Source organism: Mastacembelus armatus, chromosome 5, assembly GCF_900324485.2.
Source record: "Mastacembelus armatus chromosome 5, fMasArm1.2, whole genome shotgun sequence".
Taxonomy (NCBI): domain Eukaryota; kingdom Metazoa; phylum Chordata; class Actinopteri; order Synbranchiformes; family Mastacembelidae; genus Mastacembelus; species Mastacembelus armatus.
In genome coordinates, this window is record NC_046637.1 from 10,983,859 (window position 1) to 11,008,567 (window position 24,709).

The 24,709-nt window shown below is 41.1% G+C and overlaps 1 protein-coding gene across 3 annotated transcripts in view; it reads left to right on the forward strand.

Moving 5' to 3' along the window:
- foxj3 (forkhead box J3) overlaps positions 1 to 24,709 on the forward strand; it is a 70,353-nt gene that overhangs the window by 39,583 nt on the left and 6,061 nt on the right. For all 3 annotated transcript variants that reach the window (XM_026307655.2, XM_026307654.2, XM_026307656.2), the window contains exons 3-7: positions 13,797 to 13,871; positions 16,665 to 16,748; positions 18,163 to 18,264; positions 22,093 to 22,221; positions 23,980 to 24,154. In XM_026307655.2, coding sequence (XP_026163440.1) covers positions 13,797 to 13,871; positions 16,665 to 16,748; positions 18,163 to 18,264; positions 22,093 to 22,221; positions 23,980 to 24,154 — 565 coding nt within the window. The remainder of the gene's footprint in view (positions 1 to 13,796; positions 13,872 to 16,664; positions 16,749 to 18,162; positions 18,265 to 22,092; positions 22,222 to 23,979; positions 24,155 to 24,709) is intronic.

The following is a 24,709-nucleotide window of genomic DNA, read 5'->3' on the forward strand; positions in this document are numbered from 1 at the left end:
TTGGAAAAGAACGAAATTGAACTAAAAGGACAGTGATTTAGGGATATGCATATTCACCATTTCAGTATAAATGAACTGTTATTCCATACTTGGCAACTGTTCCATGTAAATATTAAAGATGATGGGTCAGGGTTTTCATAACTTGTTTCCACTGCCCCAAAGAGGCCATAGAAATCAGTTATCTCAGCTTTACTTGGACAGTATTGTAGCAAAATGGGTTTAAACAGTAATTCAGCCAAGGGCCTCTTAAAATCAGCAGTTTAAGGGATAAATATGGTGACGTGTAAATGATTTTCTACATTCTCTGTTACTACAAATGTGTTGGCTCCGTTTTAGTAGTATGTAAATTGTGCGTGCGTGCGCCACATAAACCTTGGCTCTAAGCCATTCAGCCCCTGCTCCACCAGCCGCAAGGCCACAGCCTCTCCCCACCAGTTAATTGCATCTGAATTAGTCCATTAATGTGGCCATGTAGAGGGATGAAGGGGTGCATGGAGGTGTCTAGCCTCTTTTGACCACTGCAATGTATTATTAATGGGTCAGCAAGTCTGGCAGCTCTGCATTAACTTGGCTAATGGACTGTACGGTGGGTCTGTGATTCCCTTTCAGAAGGAAATCAAAGCTAGAACATGTTACTGAAAAAAAGGTTTTCTTAGGGTTTTTTTCCCCCAAGAGTTTGTTGGGGAGAGGAGAGCAATGATTTTTTTTTTTTTATTATTATTATTAAATTAAGCTTCTTTATGGATTTTCCCTATGCTGTGGGGAATCCAAGGTTACCCTGTGTCATAGACATGTACAATAATGTAGTTTAAGGAAAAGCTATGTATCAGACCAGGTTAACATGAATGATGGTAAATAATTTTTGTCCCTACTAGTTTAGTAATCTTTGTTCTGTGTGTTTTCAAGAATTGGGGGATAATTGTAGTTAGCATGTGTGTAAGAGTGATTGTGAACATGACTGTTTAAAAAAAAAAAAAAAAAAAAAAAAAAATTAAGTCCTTCACATAGTTAATCCTCAAAATTTGCTACTAGACACCCGCACAATGTTTTCTTTTGTTTTCCATCTGCACAGAAGTAATAGTTGTATATAGCTGTAGTTGCTATTGTGTAGTGTATTGTGTATGAGCAGTCACCAGTCAACAGGATGTGACTATGCAAAGATAGAAGGTTAATGAGTGCATGTGACTGGTTTGTTTATTTTCAGTCTGATGGTAATGTGCATATCAAGTAGTAGCATAAGCTCTGTAATGTTTATGTAAACTTGCAGGAAATATAAAAGGTCAAAATGTCTGTTTATCTTTTGTGTGATCGACTGTTTTCAATAGGACCAGTTTTGCTTTGTATTTTATTTTCCAAATATCATTTTTTGCAGTCTTGCTATTTAGATGTGAAAAGAATATACACTGAAGTAGCACAAACAGAATTTGATGCCATTTCTTAATTTGAGTAACTCTTAAATGGACAGTTGGCACAGCGCCGTCACCATTAGTAGCTACAGTCAGTTCTTCATTGTTAGTGGGCACTGTAGTCAGCAGGCTGCTGTGAGCCATTGTCAGAGGATAGCATCAGAGGCTCTTCTTCTGGCTGATAATTAAGTGGCGTACTGACAAACGGCTTTCATCAGATCCCTCATGTGGAACTGAGAGCATGCGAAGGCTTTCAGGGAGGATAAACTGGAGGACGTCACTTTGCCTCCAATCTTTCATGGCCTCGTGCTTCCTCTGCAGTGGAGAGAAAAGGCACCCTGTGTAACAGGACAAAAGTGTGAGCCTGTGACGCTCAGAGAACCAGGCTCAATTTATAGAACTGTGCAAGGGAGCACACCTTGCTGATATTGTTAGTCTGTACCAGTTTCCCAGTTTGTCTTGAGTGACCAAGCATACTGTATGTGCTGTTTTTTCCCCATTTAGAAATATGTCAATTATTTTTTTGTTTCCTAAAGGCTAACATAGCTTGTGATGACTTTAGACACTGAATGCATGCGTGGATAGACAAACATTATTTGAGTCTTACCATGCTATTGTGTCAGTGACATAAAATGTGCTGTTAGTACAACTTTTCTACAATTAGTTTCCCCATATAAATAAAAGGGCAGGCTCAGTGCCAATAGCAGCCTTCTCTTTTTTAGGTTTGCATTTGAGATTTTCAACAATTATTTTGCAAGTTTGTCCAATCTGAAAAATGTTGGTGTCTTTATGCTCAACTTAAGACAGTTTATTAGCTGATGTTACCTCATGAGATAAAGGGGAGACTGAGTGCAGTCAACAAGATTAATTTGCTATCGATATCTTCAGATAAATTGTGATATACAATATACTTACAAGCTGTTACCATAAGTATATAACTACAGAGCAGTTGCCATTAAATTACTTTCTGCATTGATTTAAGTTTTGAAAAGTTAATTTTAACATTTGAATTGATATATTTGTTATCCCTAAAGAAGTATTTGACTTAAAAAAAAAAAAGTTAATTTCACGCAAGGTGGTAATTATTGGTAAGGCACAGTTAAGCCCTGTTTAAACAAGGGGTCTGTTTTCTCATGTATTTTTGGTTATTGATTTTATAATTTTAAGTTTTTCATTCTGATTAAAACTTTAATAATTTAAAATATAATGTAAATTAATATAAATTCTTAAACACCATTAATGTTTTTAGTACCAACTGGGTGTACAACTTTCAGGCTGATGTTTATTTTTCTTAATGAATGGAGTAGTGACCTGGCAGATTTTGCATAATTTTATTTTCTTCACTTAACTCTAATCTTGCCATGTCTCAACCTTTTCTTGCCAGGCTAATCTACTAAGTTCTACTGTCTGTTTTACTGGTAGGTAGTGTTGGCACTTCATATTGTGCCAATTTCCAAAGAGGTCCATGTCTCATCATTATTTCTCCTCAGTTCTTCCTGATTCATTACTAATGACAACCCTGTCAAAGGTCAGAGATGTTCTGAAATCTTCCACTTAATGGAATCATGCTGGACTTCTGCACTGTGCCAATGTGTAGCAGCACCAGAGGTTGTACAAAATGCTTTGACTATGTGTGGTGTGGCTCTAAGCGAGAGAGTGAGACAGAGTGGGAAAGGCACAAATATCTGCAAAAGAGAGACAAAGACAGATAGCTCTCTGAAGGACTGCGATCAAATAGGCCTCATATGAGTGGCTCAGGGCTTTTGTTGTAGTGTGACCTGCCATTCACTGTTGCATTAAGTGAATTTTTCCCCCACAGCTTTTCAAATCTGCAGTGACTGTCTCCTAATTTATGAGGGGAATGCTCGAATTTCAAACGCAGTATTCAAGCCAGGGCTGTAACCTTGAGTGCACCTAGAAAATAATGCAGAAGTTTTTTTTTTTTTTTCCCTTGAATTTCTGCAGGTCCATTCCAAGGTTGGCCTTACAGCAACAAAGCAGCTAGAGGAGGGAATGTGGGTGCATGTGCCTGAGTGAGATTGAGTTCAGAACATTTATTTTGGAGCTTTTAGTCTCTAACCCTACTGCTTCTGTTGAAAAGGGAACATCCTTGGTGCAGCATTCATAAACTTCTTATATGCCACTAGAGAACTATGGGGGTTTTGTGTTGGCTCAGCCTATTGTCTGAGCTCTATAGTATGCAGTATCCTTGGATTACCCTCAGCAAAATTACTTGGCAGATAAAGTTGGATTGCTTTGTTTACTTGGTGTTGTGCAGGATTCCACACTATCACAATAGGCAGGTAAGCTGTTCTTTTATTATATGTTTTTTAGATTTCTTTGGTTGATGTGTATCGAAGAGTGTATATGTAGATAGCTTCATTCCTTATAGCTCACAGAAGTTATAAGAAATATTCGAATTTTGTTGTAGACATTTGTTTAACTTGCTTACAATTGTCTCGAATAAATGTCCCTCCTTACACCTTTGTCTGAGGTAACTTTCTTACAATGACAATGCACACTTGTACCTGCAGCTGCACATGCTCTCTGTACCTTTGCTGCAGTTTAAATATATATAACTGGCCTCTGCCTCTGTGAAGGCTGATGCAAGCAAATCACCAGAGTTGTGTTTTGTGTAGATATACAGTGGGTACGGAAAGTATTCAGACCCCTTTAAATTTTTCACTCTTTGTGTCATTGCAGCCATTTGCCAAAATCAAAAAAGTTCATTTTATTTCTCATTAATGTACACTCAGCACCCCATCTTGACAGAAAAAAACAGAAATGTAGAAATTTTTGCAAATTTATTAAAAAAGAAAAACTGAAATATCACATGGTCATAAGTATTCAGACCCTTTGCAGTGACACTCATATTTAACTCACATGCTGTCCATTTCTTCTGATCCTCCTTGAGATGGTTCTGCTCCTTCATTGGAGTCCAGCTGTGTTTAATTAAACTGATTGGACTTGATTAGGAAAGGCACACACCTGTCTATATAAGACCTTACAGCTCACAGTGCATGTCAGAGCAAATGAGAATCATGAGGTCGAAGGAAAGCTCAGAGACAGAATTGTGGCAAGGCACAGATCTGGCCAAGGTTACAAAAGAATTTCTGCAGCACTCAAGGTTCCTAAGAGCACAGTGGCCTCCATAATCCTCAATGGAAAAATTTTGGGACGACCAGAACTCTTCCTAGACCTGGCCCTCCAGCCAAACTGAGCAATCGTGGGAGAAGAGCCTTGGTGAGAGAGGTAAAGAAGAACCCAAAGATCACTGTGGCTGAGCTCCAGAGATGCAGTAAGGAGATGGGAGAAAGTTCCACAAAGTCAACTATCACTGCAGCCCTCCACCAGTCAGGGCTTTATGGCAGAGTGGCCCGATGGAAGCCTCTCCTCAGTGCAACACACATGAAAGCCCGCATAGAGTTTGCCAAAAAACACATGAAGGACTCCCAGACTGAGAAATAAGATTCTCTGGTCTGATGAGACCAAGATTGAACTTTTTGGCGTTAATTCTAAGCGGTATGTGTGGAGAAAACCAGGCACTGCTCATCACCTGCCCAATACAATCCCTACAGTGAAACATGGTGGTGGGAGCATCATGTTGTGGGGGTGTTTTTCAGCTGCAGGGACAGGACGACTGGTTGCAATTGAAGGAAAGATGAATGCGGCCAAGTACAGAGATATCCTGGAAGAAAACCTCTTCCAGAGTGCTCAGGACCTCAAGCTGGGCCGAAGGTTCACCTTTCAACAGGACAATGACCCTAAGCACACCGCTAAAATAACAAAGGAGTGGCTTCGGAACAACTCTGTGACCGTTCTTGACTGGCCCAGCCAGAGCCCAGACCTAAACCCAATTGAGCATCTCTGGAGAGACCTGAAAATGGCTGTCCACCAACGTTCACCGTCCAACCTGAAAGAACTGGAGAGGATCTGCGAGGAAGAATGGCAGAGGATCCCCAAATCCAGGTATGAAATACTTGTTGCATCATTCCCAAGAAGACTCATGGCTGTACTAGCTCAAAAGGTGCTTCTACTCAACACTGAGCACAGGGTCTGAATACTTATGACCATGTGATATTTCAGTTTTTCTTTTTTAATAAATTTGCAAAAATTTCTACATTTCTGGTTTTTTCTGTCAAGATGGGGTGCTGAGTGTACATTAATGAGAAATAAAATGAACTTTTTTGATTTTGGCAAATGGCTGCAATGACACAAAGAGTGAAAAATTTAAAGGGGTCTGAATACTTTCCGTACCCACTGTAGTCAGACCTTGACAAGTTTCTTTTTCGTTTTTTTTTAGATTTTTTTTTTTTATTAATTGCACCGTGTATATGGAGCCAGAGCAGTGATAGTTAAACTTTGGCACTGAAAACAAAATTAGAACTGAAAAATAAAACATTGTCATTGAAGTGTTTGTATTTTGGAGGGGTGGTACTTTGGCATTAAAAAGTATTAATATTTAGTTTTTGTTGATAGTCTTTCTTAATGCCAAAGTTGTTTTTTTTTTTTTTTTTTTTTCTCTGCTGGTAACAATGGTATTGTGGGATATCTTTACCATTCTGACTACGGAGAATACAAAATTGACTAGGAGTAATATCATGGATATGTAAAATGCAACTACAAACAGTTGTGGGGGTCCCATTAAATGTTAAAAGGGGTTGCCATGGACGAGTCTCTCTGCCTGGTCATAGACCAAAAATGGTCATAGACCAGCCCGAATTTAGCTGGAGTTTCCAAACTACAAGTAAGTCTGCCTTGATACCGTTTTACTCAGTGATGAAGTCCAAGCATCTCACTGTTGAAGATGTTCTGAGAAGGTTTTTATTTGTTGCCGTCACTGTTCTCACCTCTCCTGATAACATGTTCTTTTTGAATCTACACTTGTAATCGCCTACCAAGCTAATTTTTTCTTGCATGTATTGTCCTCATTATATGAGTCTGCCAGTGGAAAAATGGGTTTAATTTAGCCAAATGCTCATTGTTAGTGGGGTGAAGGGGGGGGGATACAATTTCCCCATAGTGTCATCTCCTGTAGCTGTTGAGTTTTAATTACTATAATACCTCAGCGTGCTACACCAGATGACCTGGGTATAGATAGCAAAAGTTTGCAATCATTTTTGATTTTGTGGTTGGCCCTTTTTATTTTGTTTTTGCATCATGGACATAGAAACAGAGCTGTCTGACCACACAGTAACAGGTTATGTTTTTGACAGATTCACCTTGCATGTATTTTTTTCTGCAGCAGGCAACTGTTCATGTTTTATTAAAACTACATACAAGTGAGTAAAGATCAGAGACTAAGGGTTTTAAAATCTAGCATGCCAACAGGTTACTACTAGATGCCAAGGGAGGCAGATCAAATGCCTTTGAAGATGGAAAAAAAATCAAGCTGAAAATCATTATAGTTGACTTCATTGGTATTTCAGTGTGGGCTTTAGGTCTCAGTAGCTTTGCTAGATGCAAGTGTGCTCTGCGGTGTGTTAGGCGGTGTGCGTTGGCAGACTTCTTGAGTCTGAAAGTATAGTGTCAGTAGGGGAGGGGTCACTGTATTCAACAGTGCATACAAGCATACATAGAGCTAAATAGAATTAAATATCCTTTTATAGGTGCTTCATGTAATTTTTTGAAGCTCAGGAAACTTAGTGTAGTCAGTCTATAAGCTTTTTTTTTTAATCAAGTTTGTGTGTGATTGGTGTGATTGTATGTGGTAAAACAGGAGGTCACAGTGACTTTAAGTGTTAAAAATGTTGAAAATGAAGTATACAGCAACCAGCCACACTTTTTGCCACGGCAGGTTTTTATTGAATCAGAAGAGGCTCGTTCCAATGGCCTTGGGGTCACAGCTCTTCTCGCAACCAACAAAATTAAATCATCTGATGATCGCACCTGGACAGACCTACCTTTCTCTACCTGCTTGTGTGTGTGTCCAGGCATGCTTTTTTTTTTTTTTTTTTTCCTTTCTTAAATGCAGTGCCTTGCTGAGCAAATGCAGTGGCATCCCACATGCCTTCCCACACCCACTACAAATAGACAGCGAAGGTGCTACATTCCGTGGCCTCGGTGCAGATCCCCGAGGCTGAGGAGTATGTTATGTGTTGGTGGGCATGTCACAGGGTCCATATGAAATAACAAAGGCCTAAAAATACAGTAATCTGTGTGTGTGTGTGTGTGTGAGTGAGTGAGAGAGAGTTACTGTATCTGTACTGATTCACTTCCCTCTCCCTTCATTGTTGTCTTGCTTGCTGCTCTCAGTTCTTACCTCTCCGTACTGTCACTGAGATGTGCTTCTTTTCTTTGTTTCTTTCCTTTTCTTTCTGCCTTTCAGCATGTCTCTTAGCCAAGGTTGGCATAGATTTTATTGTTGGGGAAATTGTCAATTGGAGGGAGAATGTGTTTTTAAGTCAAAATTAATAAGTTTCCTATTGCCAAAATCTGTCACTGTGGTTTCAGTGCTTCAGAACATATTTTGAATCCATGGAATAAACATTATTTTAACTCTTGTCATTTTGAATACTCCATAGGAGATATAACAGTCTGTTTTGTAGCCTGCAACCAATGATTTTCATTATCAATTGAACTGCACATTTTTTTTAAGCATTGTTTTTTTTAAAAATTAAAATATCAGAAAATAGTAACAATTTACCACTATAATTACCAAAAGTTAAGGTATCAAATTTAAATGGGTTGTTTTTTTTGTTTTTTTTTACCAGCAGTCTTAAATTCAAAAATATCCAGTTTACTGAAGTGTACATTTCACAAAAGAAAGAAACAAGTCACTTTTTAAAGGTTGGAAATCATATCTGAGAAGCTGGAACCAGGAAATATTTAGCTTTTTTTAGATTAAAAAAACTCTGATATTAAAATATTTCACAGTTTTATGTTAACTAATCATTTCAGATGTAATGTTGTGATAGTCATTGCAGTAATTAGTTTTGTGTTTTCATTGTCTAGGTCTTTTTTTTTTTAACGATTACGATTCCAGTTTTACTTCAGCTTATTGATCATGATTTCTGCTGAACTGTGTTTATCATTCTTGTCTGATTCTTGGTTATTAAACAAACAAGACAAAGCTAAATATTTTGAAAGCAAAAAACACACTTTTTCTTTTGTTCTGTAAAATTGGGCTCTCATTAATCACTTGTGCTGTCATCCTTGATGACTGGGGACATCAAAAACGCGACTTGCTTATTGCACGGAAGCAGGAAATGCTTTGTCTTGTTAGACAGACTTCCTCTCTAGCATGAAAACAATGTTCACACAATCATTAAATTGTATTGTATCACTGCTGTCCACTGTAACATTGGCCACTAAGCAAGTGATCTGGTCTACCATGTTGTAAACACAATTCATTAAAATGTGGCACTCTATTAGGTAAATCGAGTCTAATACAGCAGTCCTATAATAAATACACCTGTTAGTATAATGCAATGCAGTGCTAGCGTGCTTAGCTGAGTATACCTAGTAAAAAGACTACGCAGCCCTGAGGCCTTTCTGCTGATCTGTTTTTCTCTCTTTTTGTCTTGTTGGTCTTATTTGACTCTCATTCACTCACCCACTCAGTGATTAATTCATTCCTTCCCTCTATTCATTTGTTTATTCAAGAGATCTTATTTTGGCTTTTTTTTTTTTTGAAAGATTTGAAGGATCTATCTTAGTGGTGGCTCAGGTCCTTTATATCCATCCACCATTCAGACTTGACTTGCTGACAGGTCAATTAGAGGTTGAGGTCCTATTTTCCAAGCGATGGTACTTGCAAGAATGATTGCTTTGGATTGTCTGATTTGTCATCCTCCCCTCCTCCATACAGACACTCCATACAAGATATCAGATGTGGCAACACAGGCTTGTAGATTATTTCTACATGGCTGTTTTTTTTCTGCTCTAAAAGTCCAGTGGTGCATTTACTGTTCTGTTTCACTGTTAATTTGAAAAGACATGATGATTTCATACAAAATGGGATAAAACCTAAAATGGGAGGGTCACTGAATGGGTGCACAGTGTCTCCTTAACCAACCTTGTCTTAATCTGAGCTCAGAACTGTGTACACTTTGCTTTTACTGCCCAGTTCTGCTCTTTACTGGAAATGTAAATTAAATGAAGGGATAATTTTTTGCTTGGAATGTTGGCCTTTATGAACAGTTTTTGTCGTGGAAGTTATTGTAATGTTTCACTATTGCTTCCTGATACTGTTTACCACCACCTATTTTCCCACACACTGCAGTGCTAGGGAGAACACTTTGATCACAAAGGCAGCAAATCCTGCAGCATTTAAGTTCCCCTCAATTTAGAGTTTAACCTTAACACTTTTAGAGCACCTCTAGGTCATCCCGGACACTCACTTGGTCTCAGGGATTCTTAAAGTAAATTCACAGTTGGACTAATACCTCTTGTTTCTTTTTGTTACTTGTGGGAAATATGAGTTGGCAAAGCCAGTTGGTGGTTAGAGCCCCTGTACACTTTATCTTTTTTTTTTTTTTTTTAACTTAAAAGTATAAAGTTGCCAGAAGATGGTGTAAATGTGGGAAGGCCAGAAACCTATGAGGACATGAATTCCCTCCTGCCCACCCCCGCCCACAACAAGCCACAGTGTGACTTCTCCTCCCCCTTGGTACCTGGTGTTCATCTCTATGTCATAACTGGTACGTGTGCATACATGCCTCTGTCCCAGCATACCGAGTGTGCCCCCTTGGGTTCTTGACCGTGTGCACAGGGTGCATCCTCTTCCCCAGCTGTGAGGTGCAGGGCTCTGACATGGCCTGTCCCTTTAGCTCACTATGAACGTTTGACACACCAAGCGCAGAGGTCAGCCTGACCTACTTTCCCCTGGCGGCCCTTCTGCTGAGCTGCAGCACTCCTCAGCGGGGGGGCAGCGAAGGCGGAGCTACTTACGCCTCCACTGCTGTCCTGGTGTGTTAAATCACCGTCATTTGTTAGGAGACACGTTCCAGTGTGTGCATGCTTTTTTCTTTCTTTTTTTTTTTTTTTTTTTTAGGTGTGTAGGAGGCATCCCACATATACAGACACACAGAGGTTTGTGCTGAGGTTGGATATGAAGTGCTCTGTGGGGGTTGCAGGTAGATGCTGGGCAGCACTTGGGTAGGACCCCTGCAGTGAGCTCTGTCTGACTCACTTTGTGTACCACTGTTCACACCCTCTGACCTTCTCCACCCACTTTACTTCCCTCCATACTGTAGATCCAACTTACAGCCTATTGTCTTTAAGCAAATAGTTTGTACTCACACAGACTAAATGGTAAATCTAAGGAGCTGCTAAAATGCTGACATTGTTTATATATGCAGCAGTAATTGGCCTTAATTTTTCATCAGCCTATAGTTGTCTTGCTATTTCATTTCTCTCCTACTCAGCAAATACACATGATCTATCAAATACTGCAACTGTCGCTGTCATCACATTTTCTTTTTTTTTTTTTCTTCTGCTGCTACTGTAATTTTTTAATGTTCCTCTTTTGTTCTGGTTCACCTCTTCGCCTACAAATAACCCACAGCTTGTAAGATTCACACCACAAAATGTGTCTAAAGCAGTGGAAAGAGTTTGTCTCACACAATATGGAGGCACAGGGCCTGTCAGGAGAAGAAGAGAGCAGGCAGGGTTCATTAAAAAGTAAACTTCTGATGTAGTAGCAGGCCTAGGCTGCTTGACTGTATCAATGATTTAGGCCCAGCAGAAGGTCCTTAATGGATAGAGTCACCTCTCTGTGCAAGTTCAGCTGCTTCTGTCTTCATGGCACCAAGTGGCACAGTCACACAGAGGCTGTGAAGAGGAAATGTTTTGAAGTATTTAAGTATGTATAGCATTGCACGGTACAGATTGCACCACACACCGTCTCACTCAGACACTCCCCTGTTAGACATGTCTCAGAGTTCTAAAGTGGCGTAGCCTGGCTAAATTGAGAGCCTCATATCTGTTTTGTAAACCATCCACTATGCATGATCAAACCCTTTATTCATGTTGTTTTATATATTGGAACTAATGTCTAACAGCAGCAAGGAAAGGGACAGAGTGTGGCTAAAAGGACAAGGCCTGTATAACTGTGCTATCACTGCAGCTTGGCATGAGCACCTATTGCCTGAGAGCTGGCAGGCTATCTAATCATGTTGTATTCAACGTTTCAGTCAGTCATTAAAATCTGTACTCCTATTTCTGCCAGATCGCTGTAACTTTGTAAATGCCTCACAGTTTAAATAAATATGTTTGGTCTTTGCTGATTCTACACATTGGCTTTTTCTGCATAGTAGCAATGCAGGTTCTGGCTTGGAAAGTAAGTGGCTGTTGTGGCCATATTACAGTTAGGAAGGAGACCCAGAGTTTTGAAGATCTGATAATGGTGAGTTGAGATCTTTCCAAATGTATTCTGGTGTGTACCAAAGACTGTAATACATGACAATGTTCCAATGCCAGTGTTTTTACAGTTGTTCATTCAGGCAAATTTTCAAGTTCAAGCTTCACAAATGTATGAATTTATTTGTTCAGACTTGAGCTGATATGGTTTTGATTTCTTTGTCTTAGCTACAGCAATGACATTGACAACCAGATATTACAGTATATAACAATGTAATATCTATTGTATTCTCTTCTATTGTCACTAAATGGATTCAAGTTCCTTAGCCCAGCTATCTCGTTGATACTCTATCAAACTCCTCTTACCTGTCAAACACTTAGCCCTGTGGGCTTTAAAAGCGACTTAAAATTGAACTCCTTTACATAGAACATTAGCTGTGGTTGGCTTGAATATGGGTCAGTTATGTTGGATTACAATGTTGGCAGGATAAGGTGTCAAAATATCCTACAGCATTTTCCGGTTCTCTACTGTCCATTGTCATGCTCGGTGTATTTCAAAATAAGGCTGTTTATACTTGTGACATGGAAGGATCCTCTTGAGCAATATTTTGTTGAAACAATGACTGGAATGTCAGGCTTAGAGAGGTACAGCACTGCAGTGGATTAAATTTCAGGTGTGCCACTGTCTGTCCTAACAACTTCTCATTTTTACATTAGATTAATTTCTTGCATTTTTCCAAATCATCTTACTATAAATGCCTCCAGCCTTGATAGGAAATGATTATCACACCAAAAATTTGACGTGCAAACAACTCAAACTTTTAGTGTTGCAATAGAGCTGCTTAGAACAACTTTTTTTATGTTTGTAAGAAATAAGACATAAATTGGTATGTCAAGGATTAGATGAAAAGTTATGTTTATGTTGTGAACAAAAGCTTGAAGATCCTTTGTTGCATGATATTTTTGTAAAGGAGAAAACTTTATATAGCCTCCTTTAAAGCCTATGGGGGTACGCAGTAGGTTTCGAGTTGAGCTTCCCTTTCAGAAAATATTCCTTTCTGGCTAAAGAACTGAGTTATTTTGACCATGGCAGTAGTTTCTCTCTGACAGAGAATGGTGTTAGACTTCTGGATTGCATTGGCATTTCAGAGTGATTTACACAGCAAGATTGACAGCATTACAATGATGCCGTCATTATCATCTGTTCTGTGGTATAATTACCTATAGTGTTGAACAAGCAGCTCCCATCTTTTGCACTTGGAGGTCTCCCCCCCATTTCTCTTTCTCCCTCTCTCTCTTTCTAACTGCCACTCTCTGCTTATCTCCTGCATCCGTTAAGCTCATCAGTGAATCCTACAGCTTTTTAGTGTGGCCATCTGTCAGTACCACTCCATAAAGTGGAGTGGAGAAATGTGTGCATCTATTGGCTCTTGTAAGCCCTCAGCTGGCCTTCCTCCAGCTGGTTCTGAGGGCTTTGCGGTGGCTGGTTAACCCAGGCCTGGAGCATCGCTCTCCAGCCCTTGTGGCTACTTCAGCCTACCTCGCCTCCCCAATCAGCTGGATGAACCTCCCTCTTCACCAATGTGAAGTACTGTAGTTTGTAACACTGTAATGAGTTAACATCAGACTGACTAATTTATTTCCTGCCCCCACAGGAGCCCACTGAAGCATTAATTACTATCAGGACGTGGTATCTACAACCACCCCAGTGTGGGATTCCTCTTGGCTCCAATTTTTGGCAACTGTAGAATTCAGTATAATGTGCGACCAGAATGCAGTTTGTTGGACATTGATGAAAGATATGGCTTACTGTTGGCTTTGTAAACACATTTGGCTTCTGTACTGTACAGTATATGTGTGTGGAGTGAAAGCTGGACACAGTTGTAGGGCAGCTTTCATGCCCCCAAAACAAGCTGACCTCGATGACAGGAGTCTATGACTAAACCTAAATGATATATGCCAACAAGTTGTGTGCACTAGTTCCTCCAGGCAATGATGTTCTCCACACTCAAGGCATGAAAGACTTTGTGATTTCTGATGTGTTCTCTCAACACCTTTCTCTATATCTCTCTCTATTTTCCCCCACAGAACTCAATACGGCACAATCTGTCATTGAACAAGTGTTTTCTCAAAGTGCCTCGCTCCAAAGATGATCCAGGAAAGGTGAGACATTTTAACATTCACTTTATCATAAACATAGAAGAATGCTTATGATTAAAAACAGAATAGTAGAATAATATATTTTGATTGCGTACCTACTGTTAGCAGAATTCACATTTAAAACATTTTTTGGTGTGTATCATGCTGTCTCTGGTAGAAAAATGTTACGTTTGAGTGGCTGCCAGGACTTTGGCAGTCTGGAAATGCATGCTATGCTCGTAATCTATTATGAACCTCCCACCCACACAGAATTGCGTTTCAAATGTAAGGTGAGACTAGTTTTTTGGACCATCACAGACAGTTGTGGAGGGGGGAGTCAAAGATTGGTAGAGATGGGACTGTAACTGGGTGGAAGTTGGGCCGCTTCCAGAGTATGGCATCCCTGAAGTATTTACTCAAGGTGATGAACCTACTTAGAAAAAAGTCAGACCTCATTTGCTTTCTGCTCGGCTCTGTCTCCCATTTTTATTTTCTCTGTTAAAGGATATGTAGTCCAACATGTAAATTTGACATTTGAATCTCAGTTGGACCACCTAGAGTTTCTTTAGCAGCACAATTTACTTCACAATCTCAACAACATCAACCTAAGGGGGTAGCTTAAAAAAAAAAAAAAAAAAAAAGAAGGCTTTATTTAGTATGAAGGTATCCATAGGTCTAACCATATGGGCCTAACCCAGATTTCATTCCGGCACTGTCAGAGCATACGCTACATATGCTGGGGGAACTGCACAAATAATTACCCAGACGCACACACACACCACCACATGCATGAAGAGCTACGCCTAGCTGTGTAGAGGATGGGGACTGAATGCTAATTTCATGTTTTGCTGTAATCCTCTGATATTGACACTCCTGGGAGCTGCTCCACTAAATACAAAATAATCTATTGCTGTATGGATCCCATTCCAAATGCATGGCCAACATGCTTGCATCCTTAATGTTTAATTTGGAATTTTCCTCACTCCCTTCCCCCGAAGACAACTTCAAAGAGGCGCTAGCCGCTCTTGATATGTTGCATCAATATTGTAATGTGGCAGGAATATGAGAACTGCTGGTTGGATGAGATAGGAGAGTCATGTCGCTTTCTTTCTCTGTCTGTCTCTCTCTCTGAGATGGTGTAAGAGATGACAATTGGCATTGTACATACACACACCTGGTCTACCTAGGAGCTAGAAATACAGCCTATTACATCCTTATTTTAACTGGTCTTGTGTCTTGACCTGAAGTTGCCAGGATATCAGCATACTTTTTATGTTTTCCTGTTCTATTTTACACATAAAAACGGGAACTAGATGACATTATTTATGTTGGTGTATGAAAATGAGCTTTGTCATTTATGGGAAGAGAACAGGTAGAGTGCTGTTGTTAGGATTTGTTTTTAAAAAAATCTGTACAATGACCTTTGTTTTATGACTACAGAGAGCTTTGCTAAATTGTTTCCCCAGATTTCACTCCATCCTTTTCATGGCAACGATACTGAAAATTGTGGTATATTTGTGAACAATTTAATGACTATATATTTTTTATTTTTTCCTGCCAACTGTCTGGTGTTTGCCCCCTATTTCTGGAACATCTATATCCCTGCAACCCTGCATTTAACTCCTGTATCTTAGGAAAGAGATAGATTAGATGTTGATGCAGTGTGTCTTACCTTTTCATATTGTTGTTCAGTCAAGCTACTGTACAGAACATGGGTGGTGTAATGAGGTTTCTGCTGCATTTTACTGTAGGTCCACTTCAATAGGAGATGTTTCTTCATCTCTGGTTGATTGTACTGTGAGTTTTTCTTCCCTCTGAGGAAAATGTTAATTGACCCCAAAGCCTTGCACTTATTAAAACCTATAATTTTAACCCCCTGACGAATATAGGCCAACCCTGGTATTTTCATTTAAGAACTGCAGCAGTGGTGTATGTGAGCTGTGAAAATAACAGATTTGCTTGGTTAACAAGAGTAGGTCATTGTGTATGCAGCAGTTATTGTATATATACTTGAGATACAGCTTGTTTTTTGGCCTCTCCTGTTCAGAGAATTTATGAAAATATCAATTATTCTTTCTGCTAAGGAAGTAATTTTAAAGGCCCTGATCTCACTTTTTCTTTACAATTGAGATTCCATTTCGGGGGGCGTTACATGAAGTATTAAAAATAAATTCAGAACTTGCAAGGCCTTAGGGTAAAAATCTCATTTTTAACAGCTGTAAGTTCCTTTTGGCTTCAAGGAGGAACACCATTGAAAAATAAATTAAATGGGGCCGACTGAAAAGATAAATAATGCAGCTTAGTTTCGGAATTGCTAGCTGCAGCCTCAGAGCCAGCCCCAAATGTTCTCTCCTTGATTAGCCTTGCTCAGACCTAGGAGAAAGCCACACAGCAGGTCTAATGCTGCCTCAATTCTTGGGCTGAGAGTGTAGTGCCTTCTTTCTTGGCAACACTGCCCTGACTCAGTACCTGAGGCTGAGGAAGTACAGCTTCAGGAAAGGCTTAGCATTTCACTACCACCAGCTGCCCTCACCACTTTCTCATTGAGGAGCCGCCGCAGAGGAGGAAAAGCCAAGCCTTTCTTACTCAAAGCCCACCCACACACCATACAAACTCACAGCCCAGATGAGACCTCTGAGTTTTAAATAATATTCTACTAAAACAGGTAAATAGCGCTGCCAAAGAAAGATCTGATGCTTGCGTCCTGTTGTGCCGGGGAGGAATTGTCTCAGTCCAATGCAAACATCCCAGGGATGTCAGCTGAGAAAGCAATCTGTTGTGTTTTATCAGCTCACAGATCTTTTTTTCTGTCTGCAGGGCTCTTACTGGGCCATCGACACCAACCCAAAAGAGGACGCCTTGCCTACGCGGCCGAAGAAGAGGCCGCGGTCTGGAGAGCGGGTGAGTCCGATGACAGAAACACTGTTTATTCCCAAGAAAACACATTTTTCTTCATATGCTGTGCTGCTAAATCTTCTGCCTATGTCTCTGCAGTATTTTCTGTGCCTCAGAATCTCTACTTCTGCCTCAGTTTTCTTTTTCTTTTGCCCTCCTTTCTCTCCCACTTTCTCTCACTCTTCTTCTACCACATGCAGACACACATGCAAACACACACACTGGCTCAGTAGGAGTTCATATCGAGACTTTATGTAACTGCCTCTCCATGCTGCTTCACTAGCCTGTCATGAAGTGGGCTCCTTATTAATAAACTGTGCCCCAGGCAGCCATTACATACATTACGTTCTGCACTCACTTTTTTTTAACAAACATCAATTAATGTAGATCCGTGCACGGCGGCTATTCTGAGCGGGAGCTTTTTTCTTTAATTATGGATGAGTTTGTCCAGCCTTATGTACAGCTGTACAGGTTTTAGTGAGCTGCTCAGATTGACCTGGCCCAGGGGCATCTCGACTCAGTGAGCTCTTGTCTCCTCCCTTCCCACAATGTGGCTGGCCACAGGCTACAAGGAAGGGAGGATTCTGTTAAGCTGGGGAGGCATATTCTCTATCACACGCCATTGTCTCTAAGACACATGCACATAAGCACAGAGAACACATGAAACTTAACATGCTGCTCATGAATCCTCCCTACAGCATTGAGATAATATCACATTCATTCAACAGTCTGCTTCACTTTGCTGGTGCGAGATTTTCGAGATTTTATATACAAGAAATGGTACAAGAGAAGTACAAAATTTTTTAATATGTGGCTCTGGCAACGGTTTCAGCTAGAGCTCTCGTGATGCAGCTCTGTTCGTTTGAGCATGACATAAAAGAACACACCAAGTGAATGTTTTTTCTGTAGGACACATGCGCCATGCTCACCCTTCCCCCGCTAGACACTGTCTGCCTATAAGGCATTCCATTAAGAGTCTCAGACATTGAAATTGAGAGTTTGTGAAATCTCATTTATGTTTATCATGAATTAAAAATGGTATTGTTGGCAGCCAATCCTCTTACAGTAAGCAGTTTTGGGAGACAGGCATGGCAGAGTTATCTCTCACAACAGTGAGCCTATACAGCAAGAAGAGGCAATGCATGTGTGTCAGTTCATACAGTATGTGTGCAAGGTGAAAGTGGGGATGGGGTCTGTCTCCATCTCCTCAGAATGCACAGTTCAAATGTGACCTAAATAAAGGTGTTTCTCATATGACAATATTGTTTTTGCGTCTTGCAGATAGACGTGCATCCAGATTTGTCACAAACTTAATATAGGTCTTTTCATGCAGTGCGCAGTGGGAATCTAATGTTTTTGATAATTGAATTATGTTGAATTTTTTTTGTCTGCCTCCACACCTTGCCCCCAACCCCCACAGGCTTCTACACCGTACAGCCTGGAGTCTGAGTCTTTGGGGATGGAGTGTATGATCCCTGGAAGTGCCTCTCCAACGCTGGCAATCAACACTGTGACTAACAAGGTACTACTGCCAGCCATCCAGCCTCCAGCTCCAACACACACCTGGCTACATGGCTGCACCCTGACCCCACCCACTTCTCCAGCCACCTACAGCACTATTCCCCACAGAGAGAGGAGCACTCTAGTGGAGGGGAGAGACACAGGCGTGCACACAGTCTTTCTATAGTTGTGAGGACATTCATTGGCACAGTGCATTCCCTAAACCTTTACAGTAACCTCAACTAACACAATTAAAGGCCTAGCCTCAACCCTTCCTCTAGCCTTAACGTAAACACATTCCAAATTCCAAGCTTTACTCTCAGACAACCCGTTTAAGTTCTGAGGACTAGCCAAAAATCCTCAATAATTTAGAATTTGCCCACACAACTATAGGAAGTCATGTATGCACACATACACATAAGCCTGAAGCCTCTTTGCTATGCAACCCATACCAAAATACACAGCTATCTGCACTGCAGTACCTTTTTTTTCTACAACAGGCAGCAGGCTCTTGTTATCTTGGGCATAGAAATATGATATACTGATACTTGGAACTTTGCAACTTGATAGACCATACACAGTCCTGTGCACACTTGTAATAGGATACTTCGTGTTGTAGTCACACCTGTACTAGAAGTTGATGCCCAGAGTTGTTTCTCATTCTGTGTCCACATGATGAGGGCTGCCACACTACAGGTGACCACCCCTAACTGCTGGCTCCATCTGCTCTTTGTAGTTTTTTTTTTTTTTTTTTTTTACTATGTGTAAAAGCTTGGAAACACTTGTACATCACAGAGCAAAGCTGCTGGGACTGCTGGCTGTTAGATGTAAGTGTGCCGCTCACTCTGAAATTTAAATAGGCTTTTTAACCTTAAGCTCTCATCCTCTGGGCCCAGTGGGGGCAGCTCTCAGGAGTACTTTTAAAAAGCCTACAAGAGTCGCTTATTCATTTGCTGCAAGCATTATAAAAATGGTTTAATGTGAACAGGGGTGTTCATAGGAAAGAGGAGATTGTGTGTGAAAGAGGGAGAGAGACAGAGGCTCAAAAGTCTGAGTGAGCATATGTCGGTGTGTGTTGTGACTTGTGTATACATGCGTGTTAAGTATATTACAGAGTTTCTGATTGTTTTAACAAGCGTTTTGGTGACAGGAGCTATTTCTGTGAGGAACGTGCAGTTTTTCATGTTCCTGGAACAGACATTTTCATGGGTCTAAGTGTGGAGAAAGATGACCCTTTTTCCCCTGTGACTGCTGCAAACAAGCAGTTAGCCACTTACTGGTCTTCATCAACAGTGACTGTATAATGAGGCTCTAATATAAAGAGCTGACAGTTAAGAGTTTGGATTCATGCCATCAAATACCTCCAGTAAAATAACTCAGAAGAGAAACTAGCAGAGAGCATTAAAACAACACAAAACACTGCTACTGTATGATTTGGATTCAAAATCTGATGAAAGGATAGTTTGATTAGTCTCTGTGTTCACTTGATTGTGACAAAAACTGCTGCGGTGGTGAAATGAACAGAAGACAAAGTGGAATAGCAACAGATCTGAAGACCTAAATCCTCAGAGAGAGCTTGTTTCTCACTGTTTTACACTGTAAACACATGACAGGCCACGCCTCTTTCGGTGCAGTGTGCCAAGCCACAGGAATTCCCTCTCTGTTTTTCTCTCTCTCTCTCTCCCTTTCTATTCCAGTCTCTCTCCCTCCTTCCCGCCTTCTCACATAGGCCAATGGGAGACGCTGGCAAAATGACTACTGAACAAGCAAGAATTTATTTTTTTCTTTCTTTCTTCTGTTGGACATCCCTGCAAGATTGTCCTACTTCTTCTCTTTTTCTTGTGTATTTTCCATGTAGATCTTTCTTCCTCACCCCAAAATGTGGTGTCCTGAGGAGAACTTAAACAATTGGTGTGAATGTAAATCTGCCACTAAAGTGTGATGATGAAGGAAAGGAGGGGATTGTGTGCAGATGAATATGGTGGACTGTTTTCCCTCTTCCCTCTGTCTGTCAGTCAGGAATGAGCTGAACATTGACTGGAATTGTTTGGAGACACCTGGGCCAATCTTGCTTTGATTTCATAATCCATGTCTCATGCTCCAGATTAGGCAGCCATGTAAAAGACACCTCTGGCTTTTTACTTAATTCACTGCTAAGAATAGAACTCTGACTCGCTTGCCTGCTAGGTAACGTCGTGCACAGTATTTACTGAGGAGTTGCTCCTGCCTGTATAAGCATGCTTTCCTTTGCCTCTGTGTTTTGGCCCATGTGTCATGTGTTTGCGCATGCTTTAACATATGTAGGTGAAATGGAACTGGACATTTTGTCTGTGACAGTGTGTGCTTGAGTGGACGTCTTCACTCAGGGGACCTACGGGTCTGCGTAAACCACAGACTGAGAGTGAGGTTTTGAAATGATCGCACTTTATGGGTGAGTAGGGTAAAAATAGGTTGCGGTGAGAGACTTCAGGCTAAAAGCCTGTTTTATGACTTCATTACACATAACATTTATATTTCTGTGGTGCACTGTTTTTGATTAGCATTGTAGGGCTGATTTTGTAGACATACTTAAGCCCTCAGTCTTAGCTGCTCATTGAGTTCCCCTTCACACTAATGAATACTGGAGCCAAGCCCACACTGAGTGGAGGAAGGCTAGAGTTGCCTAATGAGCTTGTCTTACAACCCCTCTATCCTCCTTTCCCTCATTCTCATCCCTTTTCCATGAACAGTTGTTTGGATTCAGGATTAGTGCTCTCAATGTTTTTTGAATCCATGTTTTTTTCTCTCTTATTTTACCAGTGCAGATATGGCTACTGCACTGGTAAAATGACCAGTCGGGCGCCTCAATCTGCATGTGTGTGTCCTGGATTTCAGCCAGCATTTTATTCAGCCGGTCAATCAGTCAGAGCAGAGCAGAGAAGGCTGTTGGGGCTGCCTGGGTTTCCTTGCCTCCTTGTGGCCTCTGTGGTTGCTTGCTGTGGCTCAGCAGAAAGACAAGACGATTCTGTCCGCTGCTGCTGCTGAGAGGCAGGGTTCTGGGCATGGTCAGGCCAATCTCCCTGCCTGAAGGTTGCTGCTACTACTGTCTCATTGTGCTGAGCACAGAGCCCACTCTGTTCCACTCAGTGATGAGCAAAAACCACCATGCTGGACTCATCCATGGCCATGCATGCACACACACACGCCCCACTGCAACACCATGAGTGCATTTCTGCCATTCCTTTCTCACAAACCAAACTCAACATGAGGGCTATTCTCTGTGGGTATCATTATATTCATTATTTGCATCATTCTTCTTACTATTGTCCTAATTGTCTGATGGTGCACTTTATTTAGGAAGGGTGGGAGAGGGTGGGCGGGCTAAACCTTGTTAGACGATAATTAAGATTGTCGTCCTGAAGTGCTTCAGCTAGTTTCACTGCATATATTGAAAGGTCAGTGTCTCAGCTGCACTGAAATCCTTTGTGAGCTGTCCCAAACGGATTTGCGCTTGGTGAGCAGATGTGGCTGACATCGCCAGTAGTGTGACCTTTAGTGATGGGAATGTCTCAGCTGTCTCCAGACCCCTTCACACATCCAGCATAAACCCCCTAGTGACTGTTGTGGGTGTTCAGCCGCAGCACCCTGTCTCTCCTACACACACTGACAATAAAGTACTCTACTATTGTGACATGTCATTGCAAGCAGTACACACACACACACTCCTGAACTGTAGGCCATTAATTAAACATTAAACATTAATTTTCATACCCATTATCACTGAGGAATGCTGACATGCTCTGCCATCAGCAAGAATGAAGATGACATTCGTAACGATTCTGTCTGTGTGTCTGTGTGTGTTTTGTTTCAGGTGGCGTTGTACAACACAGACCAGGAAGGGAGCGATAGTCCAAGAAGCAGCCTTAACAACAGCCTGTCTGATCAGAGTCTGGCCTCTGTCAATCTCAACAGTGTCGGCAGTGTGCACAGCTATACACCGGTAAGACCGCTCTTCACATGGATACTACTGTACATTATGAGATTTATTTCAGGGGTCTTCACATATCCAACAATCTGGATATCATGCAAAATGCACCCTTGGAATTCATTTTCCAGCAAAACACCCAATGCAAAAGACCCCTGAGGGCAGTCAGACCTGGTCCCAAAAAGCCCTGAGGATAATTAGGCATAATCCTAAATTTGATTATGATATAGAATTCAGTAACAGCTGATAGGGAGGCCAGGACCCTATCTAACACGATGCATCTGGGTAACGCTGAACTAAAGTAATATGCATTATGCACTGGAAATGGTAGACGAAACAACAAATATGCCAGAGCACTATCTTGGTTGCCAAATACTCTGTGCCCCTGTAATTCTGTAAAGGTTAAACAGAGAGTAGGATGGTGGTATTTTCAGTTATTGTAGATGTTGCACCTCATGACCAGTTGGATATTTATAACAGGGTATTTATATAAATGTGGTGTAAGTGATGTTTTTTGAGCACTAAGCACTAAGGCCAAATGATAAATTGTCATTTTACTTACATTTTTCAAGCTGTGGGGGAGTCACCATCGCTAAATGAAACACTGCCACACTTAGAAAGTGTACAGTATCCTATATTTCATCTGATCAGAACGCCCCAGGAGACTTTCTTCAGAGGAGCCAGCAGTAGACAGCAATAGACAGAGGTTCAAGGTGGACATGCACTAGAGTAAAACATCAGGAAGGGGGTTAAGGGAAACAGAGAAAAATGAGCACACTCCTGGAAATCAGACAAAGAGAAGCGCTTCCTCTGATGTCCTCCCACCAGAGCTGCCCCTTCTTTGGTGTGGTCCTCCCGCATCCTCGAGTGCTCCCCGCTCCAGGCGCTGGGCATCGATCGACTTAGCCTGATGGATGTGCTCTCTCTCACAGCCAAAGCAGCAGCTCACAGTAAACACTCTGGCTTTATTATCACCTCTTCACTCTTACCCAAGCCAGACTGTGAGCCATGCACTTCAGCAGTCTGCCCACATCTTGGAAGAGGAAGATGTTATGATCAGAAATTGGACGTGACCTCTCTTGTAATGCTTAACCCACAGTGGACACAGGTCAGGTCCTGCTTTGTGAAATAGCGATGGTTTTGCATCGCTGCCCTTGCTGTGATGAATCTCTTAGACAAACTCGTTGCTGGAGGGAGCACTGCTTGCTGTCTCACACCCAGGGGCAGTGCATAACATTGACTGCCCACACAAATACATGGATAAAATGGCTGCTTATTTGTACAAGGTATTGCTATTGATTTTGTTTTAAATACATTTTGCTTGGCCACCTGAGTATTGGCTTTGTGTCCATTTGAGTTGCTCTCTTAATGTTGTGTTAGCCAAGGCAGTAAGCACTGACCTAAATTGTTGTGGTCTGTGTAATTGTTCTTTACATGCTGTGTGGCTGACACCTCTACAGACAGAAATAAGCATTGTTTCAGTGGCTCCTCAGAAGATTCAAACATTATCATATTTGACTTTAGCGTGTTTGCAGCATTCATTCACGTAACCCACCACTTTACATGGTGGGTATCTTTTGCAAAATATTGGTGTGTATGTTTAAACACTCTAGATTGTGTCTCTTATCATCAGCCAGCCCTCATGTCTGTGGTGTAGATGACACATAACTGAGTGTTTCTTTCACATATATGTGCTTCTTTTTTTTTTAACTCAACATTGTTCCCTTTTCAAAATCTTTCTTAATCTCTTGATTTCCCCCCACCCCCCTCCAGGTAACCAGTCACCCAGAGCCCGTGTCTCAGTCCATGAGCCTCCAGCAGCCCCCACAGTCCCAGTACAACATGCCAGACAGGGACAAGCAGCTCCTGTTCTCCGAATTTGAAGATCTTAGTGCCTCCTTCCGCAGCCTTTACAAGTCTGTTTTTGAGCAGTCCTTCAGCCAACAAGGTGAGTGGCCTCACAGGAGCATCAAGTGGAAAGCTGATAGAGAGTTTAAGCTTCACTTATCAAGGAACAGGGTGATTTTCCTGTTTCTACTGCAAGTTTGTTCTTAACAGCTGGGGCTATAAAACGTCTTTAGCCAGTAATTAGGTTTACTGAGAAGTGAGCATGTATTCAACAAGCTATATACAGAGCATTTTCATGGTGTTTTGCCAGAGAAATGTGGAAAACACTTAATTTCATATTCGAAAGCAGAATCTGAGAGTTGATTTCAATATTTCATTAAGGGTTGTAAAGAGATGTTACTAGATTTATTTTATGGTTAGTTAAGAAATAATACACCATCCTTCCTGCTTCAATTCTGTGATTTTGTTTTTTTGTTTTTTGTTTTTTTCTCTGCATCATGTCATGTTTTTTCATGTGTTGTGTATCATTAGGGGAGTGGAAGAGGTTACAGGCAGTCCAAGTCCTCAGTAAAACTGTTGGATTTTAGGTTGATTTGTCATAATGATGGAGAGTTTGTACAGTTTAATACATAGTGGAGGATAGAGCACAGCTTTC